Source organism: Mauremys mutica, chromosome 7, assembly GCF_020497125.1.
Source record: "Mauremys mutica isolate MM-2020 ecotype Southern chromosome 7, ASM2049712v1, whole genome shotgun sequence".
NCBI classification, from domain to species: domain Eukaryota; kingdom Metazoa; phylum Chordata; order Testudines; family Geoemydidae; genus Mauremys; species Mauremys mutica.
This window is the reverse complement of record NC_059078.1, coordinates 17900083-17919892: the sequence shown is the minus strand read 5'-3', so window position 1 is coordinate 17919892 and position 19810 is coordinate 17900083. Positions and strand designations below refer to the sequence as shown.

Genomic DNA, 19810 nt, shown 5'->3' with positions numbered 1-19810 from the left:
TGTCCGCAGCCACTGAGCAGCTCCGGCGTCCCTCTGCCATCATTATCGGCAGCAGGGAGCTGTGGGGTCCCTCTGCCAGTGGCGGCGGTGGCTGGGAACTGCGGGGGAGGGGGCCCCGGCTGCTCGCGATGGCTGAGCCACTGCAGGGGGGACCTGGGAAGCGGAAGCTGGGCTGGTCCGGGGTCCCGCCCTTGTCAGCAGCGACTGGTCAGCTGCGGGGCCCCCAATGTCACTGAGGTTGCGGAAAGTTACGGATTCTGTGACTTCTGCAACTTCTGTGAGATAATCTTAGCCTTAGTTACAGCCCCATGTGTAGGCTAAGCAGCGAGAAGTCTCCACAGCAGCTTGCGTGCTATTTTTTTTGAGGTTGGGAAGGGAAGGAGAAATGATTGGGGTTTGAATACGTAATCAGCTAGATCTTTTTTGCCTTGAAGGAATGTCCTTTTATATTGCCATGGTGAAATATTCATGCAAAAGCCCATGTAATGATTCTTTCTTTCAAGAATAAGCCCTAGGCATTAGAATATAGAGTCGCCCTTAACTGTCAGCCCCATCCCAGGAGCCAACTGCCAATGGAGGTTTTCCCTTGAGACACTCAAATATGCTTGGGACAAATCTGGACAAAGGGCCAGATCCAGCCCTGCTGTAAGAAGGTCTGATAGAGTAACAGTTTGCGGTAGCATGAACTAGTTACCTTCATTGACTTCTGTGCCATTGGGCCCACTGATAGCAGGGCTGGATTCAGCCTGTATCTCTGGATTTTCATCCATCATGTCACTTTCATTCTTTCTATCCCTGATGTTGTTTTATCTTATCCCTCAGTTCTCTCCACTCCATCCATCCACAGAACTGTTCTAATCCACAGTGTTTAATTCCAGTCACCCTCCAGAATTGCAATAGTTTATGCGACCACAAACCACTATACCACAAACCATAACTTCATTAGAAGGAATGGCTAGAGGTCACACCAGATTTACCTGTCCTGAGATCTTGTGGTGGGAGCTAATTCTATCCTAGTGTTGTTGTTGTGCTTCAGGCAGGACTGTGAACTGTCTCTCTCTGAGCAGAAGAACCACATCCCTTTGTATCAGAGGGGTAGCCATGTTAGTCTGTATCCACAAAAACAACGAGGAGTCCAGTGGCACTTTAAAGACTAACAGATTTGTTTGGGCCTAAGCTTTCGTGGGTAAAAAGCCACTTCTTCAGATGCATCAGACCCTTACTCTATGTCAGATGCATCTAAAGAAGTGGTTTTTTACCCACGAAAGCTTAGGCCCAAATAAATCTGTTAGTCTTTAAAGTGCCACCGAACTCCTTGTTGTTTTTTCACATCCTTTTGTTTTATTCTATACTGGGGTTTGTCTCAAAGAGCTGTGCAGTAGATCTCTTCCCCCAGGAGAGGAGGGGGGTGTCCTGTAGCGGTGGTTGAAAAACTTACAACAGATCCGTTTTCCATTGGAAAATGCAGTCTTGTCAAAATTGATGTTTCATGGGAACTTATTGATATCAAGGAATTTTTGACGGGAAAGTTTTCAAATGATTTGCTTTAACTTTACCATTTTGAAAAATGTAACCATGTTTTCTTTAATTTCATTTTGACTTGTATTAAATATTTTACATTTATATGTAGCATTTAATATGGATTATTTTAGATTAGAGTGAAAATGTTTGGTGTTTCCAGTCTGTCGTAGATTTTGAAATATCAGCTTTTGGTTCTGATTTGGAATGAAAATGAAATTCCAGATGTCAGAATTTCCCACAAGACAGACACACTCTGTTTTTTGACTATCTGTTGTTGAGCTTTGGGTCTCAAGTCTCTGGGCAAACTTGGATACTATCTACAGCTGGACACCCCATGGCAGGACCAGGTACTGATGTGCCTGCCCCAGAGGCATCATGTGGCTCCGAGTGAGAGTTAATCTTTCATCATTTTAGAGGGTCCAATCCAACACCCATTGAAATGGATGGAAGTCTCTCCATTGACTGCAGTGGGAGTTGGTTTAGGTTGATAGTAACTCTTAACTATCAACCGGCATATTCACATTATGCTGAAATGTTTCCTATATGTGTTAACACCTGATTTTAAGCACTGTAGCAAGCAAGTTTGCTCCAACAATGCTCTAGAGTTGGAAGTCGAGTCTGACAGACTGCATGACCCATGGGATCTTTTCTGAAATTAAGTAGGCTTAATGGAAATAAGTGAAACAAACAAGAAAACTACCCCTCCGCGTATAGCATTCCACAGTTTGCCACAGTCACAGTCAGTCTGTTACTCTGCCCTCCACCTCCAGTCTTCTTCTGAAGCATCAGGTTTGGGCAGGATGCTGGACTTGATAGAGTGAGGGTCTGGTCCAGTATTGCATATCTTACGTTGCTTGGTGTTATTGCTGGGAAGAAATAGAACAGGTCCAACGGCTGTGCAAGAGAACCCAAATGAAAGTCGGAAACCAAAGTTTTTAGAAATCGGAGCAGGACTCTGGCTGTGTGTAGAACATCACAAAAATTAATAGCTAAAAGTAGACCTCCGTCCCATGTGTGCACGTAATGGCTCTGAATCCTTCGGAGGGATCTCAGTTGTTACTGCTGTTAAAGCAGCTTATTGCGGGTTCATTAGTTTTGGCAGCCAGATGGAGGCAGGAGTAGCATCTGGCAGATGGACTGAGCAAGCCCTGGAACATACTGTGAACGTCTAATTATTAGTAAGTTCCAAGCAAGTGCAGCTGGAGGGTGCCCATAACCCTATGTTAATATAACTGCAAGGCTAAAATGGGAGCAGGCTAGGGGAAAGATTCATCTTGGCCCTTTAAATGACATTTGGTTCGTTATTCCATATAAAGAACAGAGTCCTAGAAATTTAGAGATGGAAAATTCCTTTTTAGATCCCATATAGTCACTTTGCCGCTCCATGCCTTGCTTTACTTCTCTCTGAAATGGGTATAATGTATCACCTTTCTCACAGGGTTGTAACAAGGCTTCATTCATTAATAAGATTTATATTAATAACTTTACATCAGGTCTCCAAACACTTTACAAGGAGGTGAGTATCATTATCTCCATTTTACAGATGGGGGAACTGAGGCACAGAGCAGGGACTGACATGACTTGCCATGGTCACCCAGTGGCAAAGGTGAGATTAGAACCCTGGTCTCCTGACTCCTGTGTGTTCTCCACTAAACTACACTACCTCCCCTATTATATATAATTATATGTATTAAGGCACTGTGTAGAGTTCTGGCATCCTTTTTAAAAATGCTCCCATCCTGTGGTATTTGTTTTTTGTTTAGGTTTGGTTTTTTTCTGCTATAGTACCTAGTTTTTCAGTGGGAATTTTCCTGCAGGACAGGAGTAATGTTCAAGTGTTAAGGCCAGTATAATCTTTTTTTTTTTTTTTAACAGAGACGACTTACTCATAAGACTGTTTAAAATGTCTTTTTAATAGGTTAGGTCTTGGTGAAGACCTGCCCTCAGTGCTTGCATAGTAAACTAATTAATGGGAACAGCGTGCTCAGCTCAAAGGTGATATATGGCCCTGAGTGAGATGATGGAGGTGGCCACTTTCAAAGCTGAGTCTTAGGGTGATTTGAAGGCTGATTGAAACTGGAAATGTTAACTGGAATTGGAGGAGGGGAGCTACATAGTGGGATCAGAACAGCTCTTTTTGTGATTTTTTTTTTGCAGTCTACTAACCCTTCATCTTTCTGTCGCTCGATGGAGACGGAGTCCAGTTTCCAGGGCTTAAATCAGAGCAGAGTCCAGTAAATATTTTCAAACCTGCAGGAGCCCCAGCGCACTCCAAGGGGCTGAAGCCCTGACCTCCGGTGCTCTGGGAAATAGTCTGTGAGAATTTAAGCCCTGCCAGTTTCCGTGAGTGCTCCGAGGCGTAGCCATCCTGTCAGTGCTGCAGTCTGTGCTGAATAGTGCCAGGGGTGGCAGTTTGGCCAGACATATTGGGTAAAAGGTTTCTTCTTGTGCTCTTTGAAAAATGCAAGCGGGACCCCACGCAGCTGGAATCCAATACAAAAAAAATACTGTAGGGGGTAAGACTTGGTGCCAGAACAGTCAGTGTGGCTGAGCTGGTGGAAAACTGGTGCAGAAATCTTGGGGTGCAAGTTTAGCTGCTCCTCCCACTCTGGAGAGCGGGGGCAGCTTCATTCCACTAGTGGTGAGTAGAGAGCTGGTTCTGCCTGAGAAATGTTGGGAGCATAATCAGATTGTCCAGAGCATGCCTGGATTCAATGCACCAACCCTGCAGCTTCCACAGGTGGGGCTGCTATTGAACCTGGGGAGAAATGAAGCCTGAAAGAGGGCAAGCACCTTGGGGTGAATTCCCATCTTCTCTTTCCCCTCAGGACACCCATAGCTCTCTGCGTCATCTTGAGTGAATGCGAACCGCAAATAATGTAACTGCTGCGTGGAGTTTGCAGCTTTGCTTTTCCAGGCCAAAATAAAAAATAGACTTTACAACATGATATTTTTTTCCACTGAAATTGATGGAATTACAAGAATGGAAGGACCTTCATTCTCGCAACTTGAGGGATGCAATGCACTTGGTGGTTTCCCTTGGCACCCTTGTCCAGAGCATCAGAGGGACTTTTTTGTTTTGTAAGATGAAATGGACAGAACATAATGAGCTATGGGAGGCTATTGCCACCACTTGCAGTAGATTTGGCAAGAAAGTTGTCTTGGATGTTCGATTTACCGTTATAATTGGAGGGAATAAAATCCATTAATCATTACTGTGGAAGTGTAGAAGAAGAGGCTAGAGCAGTGGTTCTCAAAGCTGGTCCGCCGCTTGTTCAGGGAAAGCCCCTGGCGGGCCGGGCCGGTTTGTCCACAGGCTGATCGCGGCTCCCACTGGCCGCAGTTCGTCGCTCCAGGCCAATGGGGGCTGCGGGAAGCAGCGCGGGCCGAGGGATGTGCTGGCCGCCGCTTCCAGCAGCTCCCATTGGACTGGAGCGGTGAACTTCGGCCAGTGGGAGCTGCGATCGGCCAAACCTGCGAATGCGGCAGGTAAACAAACCGGCCCAGCCCGCCAGGGGCTTTCCCTGAACAAGCAGCGGACCGGCTTTGAGAACCACGGGGCTAGAGCATGTACCATCCATCTCCAACAATATAACTAAGAAAACAACAAGAAGCAGCGCCATCGTGGTAATACCGAGTGACTGGAAAAGAAGATCAGAGTGCAGTGCAGTGTCAGACTCCTTGGCCCGTCTGAATGTGAGGAGTCTCTGACTGAAAATAAGTGCTTTTTATTTTAAAAAAAGCAAACCTTGGAAATTTTATAAATCTGAGCTGATTATTCAACCTATTGTGTCTGTGATGGAAACTCAGAGAATTGCTAATGGCAAACTTGAAGGAGAATCTAGGACTAGAAGAGCAATGAAGGTTCCAGAGGAAAAAAGGAAAATTGTCTTAACAAACGAAGCTATTTATGAGCATAATGCATTTTCTGTCCACCTTAGTGTTTCCCCCGTCCACTTTTCCTAGTTTTGTTCCTTTCCAACCTAGAGAGCCCAATCCATAGGTGCTCCTCTTCTGCCCACCTCCTTGGACCTGCTGTTGGGGAGGGCAGGTTTGCTCTGCTGTAAGTTCTCCACTGCTTTGTGTGGCTAACTTGCTGTTCTAAAATTGAGACCCCATCCGAGAATAGCTTTTTAAAATATTGCATGTGTATGCAAAGTGATGGACTGTGTGTTGGACAATACATTGCTGGAACGTCCCCCCTCTATTTTTGGCACAAACTTGCCGTTAAAATTGTCATTAATCATGACGTTTTTAATAGCCAAGTGGAGCGTGAGGTTCAGAGAAGATTTAGACACAGAAATTATAAGTCTGCCTCACTGACTGACTGAAATTTTGCCAAGTTGGTGCGTGGGGGGAAAAAAGAGCTGAATGCCAAATGTATGTAGTTAGAAACCCTCCCACCACACTGACTGGTGTCTGCTTCCTAGACAACTAGAGATACCAGACTAGGCAGGCACCAGTTCACCATGACACTCCTAGGGGTCATTATCAGAATTCTCCTGTTATGATGTATTGTATTGGTTACGAACACTAATGAAATACATTCAGCTTTACTGTTACATCAGGCACACTGCTATGACTTGCACCTTTTGCTGTATATATAGAGAGGCTGCACTGTGTTACTGAAGTGTAATTCTCCCCTTGCAGGCCACACTTTTTTTTTTAAAGGCCTGAATATCATTACAACACTGGTCCCCAAACTGTGGGGTGTGCCCCCCTAGTGGGGCATGGCAGGGCCCGGGTCAGTCACCACGGGGGGAGGAAAGGGAGCACCTCCCAGCCCTGCTCCGGCCCCGCTCCGAGCCACTGCCCCTACTCACAGTCCGACTCACGGCCTCAGCCACTAGCCAAGGCTCTGCTGCTGGGATGGACCCTGGCCATGACTCTGATCCAGGTCCCAGACTCGCCTCCAGCTGGCCCCAGCTCAGGGGAGGGAGGGGCACAGACTGGGGTAAGGGGGACGCGACCCTGAAGAGTTTGGGGACTACTGCATTACGAAGTGATGTAAGTCTAATGAACAGAATGACTAGTCTGAACTCTGGGATGGACCCTGGTCTGTTTCTCAGTAGGTGTACCCTGACGGAGGGGAAGGGAAGAAACTACTGGCTGTATAAAACATCTAAGCACAACCTTGTCTCTGGGGTCAATGATCAGAAAAGCTCCATTCCATGGAAAATGCTTCTGTTTTGCTGGCTTCAGGCAACTGTGGGAGGATGGTAAACAAGGACAAAGCTCTGAGTGAAGCTTAGAGAATCTGAGTTGCTCAGCTTGTAGAAATACTTAACTGAAAAGTGTGTGTGTGTGTGTGTGATAAAATAATAGAGGCTTGGAGTTCCTGCATTGGTAAAGATATTTAAGTCAACATCTCCTTTCCTGCATTATCCTTTCATAAACATGTGGGGTTGAGCCCCAAAGTCCTTACTGGTCCTTAGCAATATTGTCCACACCAAGCATTTAAAAGTCATCAATTGGGCCTCCCAAAAACATGAGATTTGCTTTCAATCAAAAATTGCTTTTTTGTCTTGTGATTTGTCTCTTCTGGATGTACCTTGGACACCTTTTCAGGATGTACCTTGGGACACCTTTTCTCCACAACCATCATGGCTAGAACATTTTTAATGAAAGCTGAGATTCTCAGAGTCACCTGCATCCAGGAGCTGGGGCCTTAAGAAAAATGCTAAATATTGTGGGACTTGCAATGAAATCATGAGTTGGCAACACTGGCTTGGATACTGAAACAATACTTCAAACATCACTCCTAGTTCTTAATGTGCACTTTTTCTTGTTTATTTGTACAGTGCCTAGCACTGTGGAGCTTTGATCCCAGATTGGGATCATGTAGTGCTCCTGTAATGCACATAATTCATAATATTAATTGATGCAAAAATATGACAGGTGGCCCCAATACAAACATTTTCTTGCAAAAACAAAAGGTTCTCATCACTAGAGTGTGCTTACCATGGACACTCCCTGATGGGGGAGTATAGCACACTAGGCACTTTCTGCCCCCAGTTTCCTCCTCCCCAGGGTTTTCAGTATCTCCCAGGGGTTCACGTTGCTCAGCTCTTTAGCTGGGTTATGCTCAAAGTTCCGTTCCCTTTCAGGTTAAAAAAAGGCCAAACAAACCACTTGAGCCCTCAGCTCCAGTTTTCAACTTGGAAGTCGGCAGGCAAGTCACTCTGCTGTTCTCCTGCGTTCAGCCCTCTGGCTTTGGCTGTCTGGCTTGGGGAGGTCAGTTGGCAAACCCCTGTACTGCTCTCCTGCCTTCATCCTTTCCCCAAGAACCTCCTCTGAGCGCCTTCAGGGAACTCCTCCCAGCTCCGACTCTCCCTGATCCTTTGTATTCGCAGATGCTGCCCTGACGTGTCGCTTGGGCAAACTGGGAACATACCTGATGGACCTGTTTCAGTCCTCTACAAGTGTGTACATTCGAATAGTGTCATCGAATAACAGCTGAGAGAGAGAAGTTCAGCGACTCCCAAATTTTATTGGTGTCAGTCTTAAAAATTTGATGTGTAGTTAATTAATTGATGGATCATCAAGCTTACATGCCACAGCTTGGGAGCCCCCCATGAAGTCTCTCTCTCTGCCAATACAGTGTTCCTAAAAGCATATAATCTGGTATTCCCGCATTGTATTTCTTCTTTTTCATTCGATTTTTAGATGCACATCTTGGGGGTTGACAGCTCTCTTTGTGCTTGCTGAGATTGCTTAGTGGCAAACACTTGATCTCATACGCTACTGTTCATTCTGATTTTCTTTCCTTTGAAAAGTAGTGGTTCTCTGGAACTGCTCTTGTCTGGCTTCTAGGTTTTGGAACTTTCTGCTTTGCACTGTTGCAGTTTGTGTTCCAATGCAGTGTGCAACCACAGACTTGAGATTATGGATGTTAGTAGCGCGAGATGTGATGACCAGCTATATGTGATCTCCATATCTGAGGTTTCACATTCATTTAGCTCTGGGTATAATAAATGCATCCAACGAAGTAATACTTTTTATGGATATTTGTTATGAGACCTCACATTTCATTCTAATCAGCCATACACAGCAGGAACAGCTTGAATCCAGAACATATGCTATGAATGGCAATCAAGTAGTTAAACGCTGCACTGGCTTTAGTGAAGGTGACAAGGCTGAGTTAAGACCTGTTTTGTTAGGCAGTCGGGATAGTAGAAGATTTACTCAGCGGAAGATGACTGTATCAGTATCCACTTATGAATTAAACCCCTCTTTGAATTGTTCATGTTTCTCCAGGAAGGATCAGCACCTCCTTTCCCCGGTGAATTGCTGGTATCTAGTTTTGACCCAGACTCGGCGAGAGAGCAGAGACCATGCTACCCTGAATGACATCTTCATGAACAATGTCATTGTCCGCCTCTCGCAGATCAGCGAAGACGTCATCAGGCTCTTTAAGAAGGTAAGCAAAGCAATGGACAGTTTTTATTAAGGAGCCATCTGATCTCATGGGATCAGATGGTCTTGTGAGCTTTCTGACCATCCTGAATGGTGGGAATCTGGTAGGATGAGTAATTATCATTAAACTTCTGCTGCCATGGACCAAAATCCCATGAAAACTGACCATTCTTATGATATTTCAGCCATATCTGTGTCTAAAATGTAACACTTCTGATTTTGGATCTGACCTAGAACTGAAACCATAAAGTCAAGTTTGATTCTGGTGGCCTGAAATTGAACATCCGTCCCCTTTTTCTGCCCCATAACTGCCTTGAAGGGGCTTGGATTCAAGGGTCCAGTTTTTGCCTAATTCAGAATCAAGCAGGACTAAAAAGAAACTATTTAAATTTTACTTCTAAAAATGTCCCTTCTCCCCAGTTGGTCCCAGTGTGTATCGTTGGATGGAATCTCTCATTTTAAATCACAGTAGCACATGTCTGTGCTTGAATGGTGGCTAAACAAGGGCCTAGTGTTTAAAATATTTTAATCTTTTACCTGGCCAAGGTGGTAAAATATTTTGTTGACTAGACAATGTTCCATTTTTTTGCCTTTATTTAAACTTAATGGTACAAGTACACCTCTACCACGCTATAACGCGACCCGATTAAACACGGGTTCGCATATAGCGCGGTAGCAGCGAGGCTCCGGCGGTGCTTTAAAGGGTCCGGGGCTCTGGCTGCTGCGGGGAGCTCCGACCTCTTTAAATCACCGCTGCAGCCCTGCCACCGCTACCCCCATATAACGACGTTTCACCTATAACGCGGTAGGGATTTTTGGCTCCCCACGACCGTGTTATATCGGGGTAGAGGTGTACGTACTTTGTGTAGAAATGGTTCCTCTCTGTATCTTCTTTCCCCACTCTCCAGCCCTTTTGCCGACAGAAATAAAGTAGCATTGACTCCATCTGTAGCCTGGCAAAGCCAGCACCTGCTTTTTATCAGAAGGAAGCTTCACAATTGACTTGTGGGGTTGTGTGATTTCACTTGCATTTGTCCCTGGAGGTTTAAATCACAGTAGGACTCACATGTCCCTAGAAATAATGACCAGCTAAATCACTGAAAAGGCTTATTTTGTGTTGTCATTTGCCATTAACGTATATCGGGAGGCTGACACTTTAGAGGATAAGCATTATGCTTTAACCCCCTGTGTACCGTTTCAGACAGAAGCTTTAGAACTGAGTTGTTGTGGGTTTTCACTTTTATCAGTGTTTTGATGAGGTACAGCTCCACCCCAATATAACGCTGTCCTCAGGAGCCAAAAAATCTTACCCCGTTATAGGTGAAACCGCGTTCTATTGAACTTGCTTTGATCCGCCAGAGCACGCAGCCCCGCCCCTCCGGAGCGCTGCTTTACCGCGTTATATTCGAATTCGTGTTATATCGGGTCACGTTATATTGGGGTAGAGGTGTAGTTTAGGCACCGATGAGTTGGAGTACCCCAGAAATGGAAAATACCTATTAGATCATCCAGTCTAGCCCTGCAACCAACATGATTGTTCCCTAAAACTTATTTTCCCATGTTTTGTCCAGTGTGACTTTGAATATCTCAACTGATGGCACTTCCAGTCCTTATCCTGGGAAGAACATGTCATAACCTATATTAATAGATGAGTGTCATGCAAATAGGCCAGCACCAGAAGGGTTAAAGGCATCCCTAATTGTTGCTCAGCTGTTTAGTTTTCCTGTAGATTGCTCTTTGGTGATAAATTATAACAACATTTGTTTCCAAGATATCACTTTGCATTCCCCCAGTCGAGGATTTATTAATAGATTGTGACACACTGGGTGCATAGAGGAACTGGAAGGTTTTGTGACTTCTCCCATTACAAATGTATATTGAGCTCTCATTATGTAAATATAAACTATTGCAGTAAAGAGAGGGATGTATAATTGGTGAGCTATCAGGACATGCATAATTGAGTTGCATTTGATCAGCACACTGGTAATTTGCCAACAAAGGTCCTGAGAGGTGCCGAGTTCCTTAACCGCCTACTGACTTCAGTTTAGCTCCTGTCAGGATCATCAGCCAGTAAACTCTGGCTTAGTATTTTGTTGTTCTCCACTGAAGATCTTTACCCTTCCAATGGTAGATAGGTTTCTGCATGGCTAGTCCAAGGGGCGGCCCTCTGGCTTACCCGAGCCTGAGGGAAATGAGAAATTTGGAGAGACTGAGCTGGTGTTTAAAAGTGTTGGAGTAGGCAGGGGATTTAGGAGAGCCAACAAAGCGCTCAGTTTCACTCCCAAGTTGGTAAAAAGGCTCACAATTGCCTCAGCTGTCACACGGGGGGGGGGGGAGAGGGAAGTGTAACTTACACTTTTGGAACCTCAGGTAAGGTTTGGATTCTGAATTTGGGGCTAAGATTTGAGTTAATTTTTACTTTTGTCTGAACCGCTTTGTCTTTTCCTAATAAAAATGATTTAATAAAGGCTCATGGGGAGGGAGGTGCAGAATCAGTGTTAATATCCAATACGTCCTTTATCAGGGGACTATATATCCTGCCCTTGCATTGGGCCCACTCTTAGAAGCCTCTTTCATCTCTCCCTACTCTGATCCAACGATGCCTCTTGTTGTCATTTCCTCCAAAGATGGTTTCTGATTTCACTGCACATCTCTGAACTCTGGAGTCTCCTAGAGAAGTTTAATATCTTGGTTTCTTATATTTATGGCACAGCTTGTTCTCCTGCTCTGCAGTGGAGCCAGTTTCATTCTAACCTTTCTTGCTTGCTGTGGTGATGTCAGGGAGATGGATAATTTGAACCCAGTGAGGATCCATAGATTCTCTAGGGCTGAGAATGGAGTTGACTCTTTGGTTCTGGAAGATGGCCTCTCAGTGCATTGCCATACAATAACCATCACCCTAGTTGTTGATAACAATTCTGTTAGGCATGTCTCTCTCCCATTTCCTCCTGGAATACTCCCTCTTTGACTGAAAGCACTGGCAGCTTTGTTAGCCTTGAACGATGAGGAAAAACTACTTTGAAATCATTCCCTTTCCCAAACCTTAATCCCCCTTTCTGCTTGCATGTGTGTGTGGTGTGTTTTCTTTCTTTTCCTCCTTACTAGGAATTATGAACCCGGAAAAAAAACCCAGATGCAAGCTGCTCTCCTCAGGGAGCTGGGTTATAGTGTTGGTTATATAAATCTGTTTGGAGCTCCAGGGACAAGGATGATTCCAAGCATCTTGGCTTTTGATAAGACTTGATGAGGCAGAAAATAATGAGCTTTTCTGCAGCTGGGCTCTGCACCCCCTTGTCACTGGGCATTTTAGTGAGAGCCAAGGCAGACCAATAGGGCCAGATTTTAAATTGGTGGAAGTCGACATATCTCCATTGAATTCAGTGGAACTAAAGCAATTGTATGTCAACAAGGTATGTCAGTTTATACCACCTGGCAGTTTAGCTCAACATGTCCAAATAAGAGAAGAGTCTCTTGTTTTTAGGGAAGCAGCAGAAATTATTTATCAAAATCTTTTTATCTTAAAGAGAAGTCCTATTTCCTGGAAAGCCATTGTTGTTACTACAGTGGCTCCCAATAAGCAAAAATCCCATTAGCTTTCTACAGTAATGGCCTGACATTATAGCTTACAGGGAGAAAGGAAAATTGGAAAGGAGTAAAGAAATTAAAACAAAAGAAAAAAAGGAAATGAGGAAAGGTTTAAAGAAAACCAACCAACTTCAATTCAAAGAAAAAATGGTTAAAGGTTAAAGAGACCAAAATTGAAGTGTTGATGAGGATTAAGGACCAGAAAAGGGACAGGAGTTAAAGGTGAAAAAAATACAGCACACAAAATGCAAAGTGTGTGTGTGTGTGTGTGTGTTAAAAGGATAGTCTTGTATTGCATCCTTCCTGCCCCGAGTTTGTATGTTGTCTACTTAGACGATAAGCTTTTGGAGGCAATCCTCAGTCTTCTTACATGCCTGTAAAATGTCACGTACTCATAGTGCTAATTATTATTTTTCAATAACCTTTTGGAAAGTTGCAGCCTTTTCCCTCAAGCTTTCCAGAAAAATTCAACTCGAGGCAGACCTCAGTCATGGCAAATTTGAGCCCAAATGGTTGAAGTTTGCCAGAGTTATTTGCCATTGAAAAGCGGGGGTTAACATGGAAAGTGTTAGGCAAACTTTGCAATAGGCATCACCTGTAATATAGTACTTTGGGCTGTTACTGTAGGATAATGGGAGTGTCAGTTTCCTTTGGAGAAATACCAGGTGGAGAGAATTACTTTCATCTGTAAATAGAGCCTGTTGTGAGCTATGTTGTGGTGGAAGCACCATAATTATTTCTCCCCCCACCACCTCATGTTCATTGGCTTCAGATGACATTGCATCATTCTATTGTGACACTGGCATCACTACTCAATGTGGCACAGTCATTTGGGATGGTGTAAAATGGCTGCAGTGTATTCTCTTTGCAAAGGAAAGGGTGGTAATCCCAACATGATAGATGTGCGAGAAGGTCTAATGAGCACGATTGATCTCTATAGTAGATGGCACAGGTTTAACCCAGCTATAATCCAACCACTGTATTTGGATTTTATCGCAGCAATTAAATGAATGATGCACCCTCCTTCACTCGGCAATGCATTAGAATCTAGCGTGGAACCTTCTGCTACAATCTTGATTTTCAATTACAGTGCCTCCTAGCGAACCATTTGAGTTGATTCAGGGGCAGGAATGACTCAATGTCAGATGACTCTCTTATCCATGACCACTTTGCCTTCCTTCGATGGGCCTAGTAATCTTAAGCCATGGCACTTGTTATAATCTTCACAATTGTTTACTGCAATCTTAAAACCCAAGCTTGAAGCCTTTCATTAGTTACTCTAAGGCTGGGTAGTGTTGTACTGATGACTTTTATGGTGAAGGAAAAGCCCAGAGGGATATTAAATGTGTCTTGGGATCTTTATAAAAAGACCTAGTAATGATATCGCTTTTCCTGTTGCACTGGTCTGTTAGTTACAGTGAGAAAGGGCAATTGTTCTCTAGTGGATGTGTTTTCTTGTTAGGTAAAAATCCATCAGTCCTCCAAAACACAGTAATAAATTTCACTGGAATGGTTTACAGTCCGGCACACTGCCCACTGAATAGAGCCAGTCGAAAATTTCACAAAGGAAAATTTTTCCATTGGAAAATACTGATTTGTCAAAATCAACACATTCCCGATATTTTTTGACTTTTCCTCCCAATTTGGGATAATTTCCCTCCCCCAGAAGTTGAAATTTTTCATATTGGGAATATTTTGTTTTCTAGCCAGCTCTGGTGTTGACCACTGGGATTGTGTATTCCGCTCCAAACAGAAACATGAATACTTACAATACAAATACACCCAGCACCACTACTAGGACCGTGACAAGTGCCTTTTGGACACATGGGCGAGACATTTCATAAGTGGCCTCTGATCAGGGCCGGCTCCAGGCACCAGCTTATCAAGCAGGGGCTTGGGGCGGCAACTCCGGAGCGGGGCGGCACTTTAAGGTATTCAGCGGCAATTTGGCGGAGGGTCCCTCACTCCTGCTTGGAGTGAAGGACCTCCCACTGAATTGCCGCAGATCACGATCGCGGCTTCTTTTTTTTTTTTTTTGGCTGCTTGGGGTGGCAAAACCCCTGGAGCTGGCCCTGCCTCTGATTATGAGTCTCCATTTTTGGATCTCCAACTGTGAAACACAAAGTGTTTTTATTTTTTTCCTGTTACTTTTGCCACTAGTTCTACTTCTGTCTGACAACCCAAATATTTCCCTGTTTAAAAAAAAAAAATCGCAAGCATGGGCAATGTCAGATTAAAACCGAACCAAAAACTGGAACTCTTTTGTGTCCAGTGCTTCTTTTAAAAGCTTAGAGGCTGCTGTTTTCCTACCCAGAGGTGGTTATATTTCAATTTGTACATGACTTTGGGATCTGATTGTATAAATTCAGTTTTTATTGATGGGTGGTTTTCAAAAGGTTTTAGTTCAGGTCATAAAGTGGTAGGAATTAGAGATGGAGAAAAAACCTTTTGGGTCATCGAATCTATTCCCTGGTTAATAAAGGTTTGTGCCCTGCAGTATATTTTCTAGTTCATTGTCACTGGGAAGCTATTCTGCAGTCCCCAAAATGGCTTTATCTGAACTTTTTAGGAGATGCAAACCTGAGCTGGATTCTTTATCAGGTTTCTGATACTTCCTTCTTTGACTGAAGCAGAAAACACCACGAGAAAGCCCCATCTCTCTGTATTTCAGTGCATCTGGTCCATGATGGAAGCTGGAGGAGCATGTAGTGAAAATGGAAAAATAATAGGGTGTGGAGGGAAAATGTTAGCTGAACATTTCAGCACCTTCAGAACAGATGGCTGTGCCTGTTCTAGAAACGGGCCAGGGTTTGAAGAGCTCTGATCTGCTTTGTTCATTTTTAATCATCATCTTTGGGAGGTCTGAGCATCATCATGTGGTTTAAGTGTAGGGGAGCCAGCACTCCTGCGATCTAATGGTGACTCGGAGAATGTGACCAGGGGAGGTCAGTTAACCTCTCTGCATCTGCTTCCCCGCCACTCATATGACAACAATGGTGATTACCTCATATATGGGATGCAAGAGTCAACTTATTAATGTGTAGAATACTCTCGTATGGTAAGAGCCATCAGGCCAAATCATCCACTTGACCTGGAGACAAGCTATAAACTAAACGAGTCCTTATCTGGGAAGTATGCAGTCTCCGTGGCATCATCCCTCCTTCCCCGGGTCCACTGGAATGTTTCTTGGGGAGGTTGGGCTTCATGCATGGAGTCTGTTTTTTTTTCTCATCCTCCTCCCCGCCCACACATGCAGTCCAGAGTGAGATGATCATTTAAGTGTGCTCCCTGTGCACTGTGGCCCTCACTAAAGGAGTGTTCCAGGGGAATGGCCAATGGGAAACTCTGCAGAGCCGTGGGGGGAGGGCAAGGTGGAGGTGTCCTCAAGCATTGTAGAGGCACATGGCCTCTGTTCAGCCATCCCTGTCCTCTAGCTTATCTGTACTTGCAGAGATGAACTCCCCGCCTACTCCATGAAGGAGGCTAACCCCACCTTTGAGGTAAAAAGAGAGAGGAGACTCTGCTAAGGGAATATTCCCAGAGTTCCCAGGATTCTACTCATGCTTGTTCCACATAGGAGATGATCGGGGCCGTTATTAGTATTACTGGTGGCCTCTTAGTTTATTGCCTTCCTAAGAACGGTTATTGAAGATGATCCAATTTGATCTCCTGTCCGTACACATTGGTGTCCCCACTTCAGCCTCAGCACATTGTTTTGGTAGGTGCCAATGGTGGTTGCTGTCCTAAGAGGGAGAAGCGCTATAGGTGAAGACCCCCAGAAGGGGTTCTGTTCTCCCTCCCCAGCTTCTCTTAGTCACCCCCGATGCAAGGGAAGGAAATAAATGTGCTGTTTGTTTTATTAGGATAGAACATAGGAAAAAAATATGTAACAGACACACACATTGCTGTGCTTGAAATAATAATCTTATTCCCTGAGATGAGATTTAATTATTTGCTGTGACAGTGAAGTGAATTTGGTTATGGTGTGTACTGCAATGTTCTGGATGGAAACCTAATGACGATGTGGTGTCTGCAAATAAGGAAGTGCCTTTTTTTTTTTTTTTTTAAATTTAAATGCTCACTCTCTGTGTTGTCAAGGAGGCCGCACTGCATCTTTCTGTGCCTTTTTTTTTCTTTTTTCCCTTGCAGCAGCATTGATTTTAATAAGGGCTCCTAAACTGAACCCATCTCTTGCTCTCTTCAAATAACTGCTTTCTAATAGGAATGGAAGGCATAAATCAGGAGCTAAATTAAAGGTTGGATTTTTGCAGATGGTGCCGGCGAATTGGAACGCACTGCCTGACATTTTGACTGTCTCCTCATAAATATATTGGTGTAATTTTTCTCTTGTTTAGAAGAGAAGGGCAAACTCTGAAGAGATTTGAGTGTCCTTTGGCTTCTTGCCTAGCTGCATTTGGGAAAGGATCCAACAGTGTGAACTGGTGAGCTGTGGTCTTTGAGATCCTGGCCCCTTGACCCCAACCACTCAGAACAGCAGGGCTCTCCAGGCAGTGGAGAACTGCTAAACAGCACTAGGCTACCCACTCTGGGGGTGGGTTTGTGGGTGGTTGAGGAAAAGGGGCCTGTTAGGCATCTAGGGGGCATGACAGCACGGCTCAAAGTAGAGCAATCCCAAGGGCTGTTATAACTCATAACAGGACTGCTCTGGTTCCCAGCAACCTCCAGAATCTAGAAAGTGCAAATGAAGTGCTTCCAACTGAGCCAATTTTTAAATGTGCTGCACACCTGCAGCTCCATTTATTTCTGTGGAATTTGTGGGTAAGCAGCACTTCTGAAAATCAGGCCACTTATATTTAGCTGGATTCAAGAGCCTAATTTTAGGTACCCAGGTTTGAAAATGATGGCCTCGCTGACTTGCCCGCAGTCATGCAGGAAGTCGGAGGCAGAAGCAGGAACCGAATCCAGAAATTTAGAATCTTGTTTCAGTGTCTTAACCACAAGACCACCCTTCTCCATTTAGTTTGGGAGGGGTTTGGTTCAGGGGTTTTGGCCTGGTAGCTGCAAAAGATAGAGGTCAGCTATGCAGTTCAGACCTCCATCTGAACTCCTTCAAACTCAGAGTATTTGGAGCTTGAATTTTGGGTTAGGCCTTTCACTAGTGTTGGAAAGGCTAAATAGTCGAAATACTGGGTGTTTGGGTTGAACTATGAGTGAAAGAAACCTTTGGCCTGGTCTACGCGTGGGGGGCGGGGAATCGATCTAAGTTACACAACTTCAGCTATGTGAATAACATAGCTGAAGTCAACGTACTTAGATCGACTTAGCGTGGTGTCTTCACTGCAGTGAGTTGACTACTGCCACTCCCCGTCAACTCTGCCTGCGCCTCTCGCGGCGGTGGAGTACAGGAGTCGACAGGAGAGCGCTCGGGGATCCATTTATTGCGTCTAGACTAGATGCGATAAATCAACCCCTGTTGAATCAATCGCTGCCCACCGATCCAGCGAGTAGTGTAGACATACCCTTTGTTACCTCCATGTTAATGGAAGGTACTGCTAAGACTAGCTAGAGATTTTTCACTGCCTCAATTTGGGGGCCCAATTTGAAACACCCTAAAGGAGCCTGATTCTCAGAAGGCAGGAGGTACTTAGCTCCTTCTGAAAATCCAATGCACCCCAAATTCCTAGTCACTTTTGAAAATTGTATTTTATTCTTATCTGAAATAACAGGCTGCAATTTATCTCTGAATGATAATTGGCCATCTTCTCAGGTGCACCCTGCATACTAAAGTAATCTAAGCTTAAACTTCTTGGATGTGGGTAACCTACGCACATCCAGCTTTAATTACAGGTCTCCTGTCTGATTGGGCTTCCTTGGTTAAAGTCATCCAACCAACAGGCCCAGGAGATGTTGCTCATACTAAACTGCATGCACAAAAATATATTGAGTTGCCTGAGGAAGTCTAAAAGTGCCTGCTTAGTGTTTTGGGGGTCTATACTTATTTTAAACCTGTCTTCAAATTATAATGAATGTGCCAAGGCCAAAAAGAGTCCACAGAGAGAATCTGGGTGTAATTACAAGGGAAACAGGAAAGTAGTGGATGCACATGTGCAGTAACATCCAACCGCTGGATTTTTAAAGTAGGATTTGACTTTGTTTGCAGCCAAGAATAAATGACCAACAGTTCCCTAAGAAATGCCCTTTCCTGTGAAATATTATATTCATGTTGTGGGAGCAGGGAGGCTATATCATGATTAAAATCTGCATCTCCTTGCCAAAGTAATAATAAAAAAATTGATATTGGGATTTCAGCTTCAGGGGAGAAAAGGATGCCAAGGAAAATACCCATGAAACTTTACACTGACAATAGACTGTCCTCCCTAAGCTTTCTAAGGCCCTGCCAGTGCTGGAGTGGAAACAGAGGCCTTCATGATGTGGCATTGAAGTGGTTACTTTTGTAGTGTAGTGCCTCATTTGAGAAGTATTTTGACTGATTTTCATACAGACATTGATCCACCCAAAGTGAAATGAAGGAAAGGCAGTAGGGCTACTTCATCCATTCCAGTACTAGATGTGATCCTGTTAGCTTCTACAAGCTAAGCAGGATTGCATGGGATCACTAGTTGACTGGGGGATTTCCCACAATCACCTACGAAAGATACCCCAGCACATGGTTAGTGACTCTGCAGGTTGCACTCTGCCTGCTAAATTGGTACTGAAGCGAAAACCCTGCAATGGTGTCTGGGAGTGCTCTGCTGCTAGGCATGCTGGCTTTCCTGACCATTTGAGCTCATTAAAGGTGAGATGGCATTTTTTACAATTGTTAACCTCAGTATCCTGGTGAAATTCCCATATTGACATTTATATGCTTCCAATCTCAATTCTCAATGTACTTTCAGCTGTATGCATTATTCTTCGCGTATGCAGTTGTTGCTTGTGCTGCTAAGCCACCCTATTTGTCCCCAGAGTTGGCTGCATTTGTGTGGTGGATTAAGTGATACCTGTATATTAGTTTAGTTTAGATTACAGAATGTAAAATTTGGGATGCCTCAGAATGAAAAGTGCTAGGTAAACATAGATATAAAATGCTATTGCAGCCATCCACGGGACCCAACTGCCCCTCTACCTTCCTGTCTCCTAACATTGGACAGAATCCCCGAAATGAGAAACAAGAAAAATGTTAGACCCACAGAGTTCGGTGTTGAGTGGAATGAGTTATGTTAGCAAAATAATATTTTTCTATGAACTCAGTTTCATGACTGTGGATTCAGAATGCAAAGAAATTATACCAAGGCCCTGACTCTGTGAGGTGCTGATTGCCTCCTGCTGG

At 44.2% G+C, this 19810-nt stretch overlaps 1 protein-coding gene across 4 annotated transcripts in view; it reads left to right on the top strand.

The window, feature by feature from the left end:
• The window catches only part of SRGAP3 (SLIT-ROBO Rho GTPase activating protein 3), a 211642-nt gene that overhangs the window by 118684 nt on the left and 73148 nt on the right, over positions 1–19810 (top strand). For all 4 annotated transcript variants that reach the window (XM_045025281.1, XM_045025280.1, XM_045025282.1 and 1 more), the window contains exon 3: positions 8779–8941. In XM_045025281.1, the coding sequence (XP_044881216.1) occupies positions 8779–8941 (163 nt within the window). The remainder of the gene's footprint in view (positions 1–8778; positions 8942–19810) is intronic.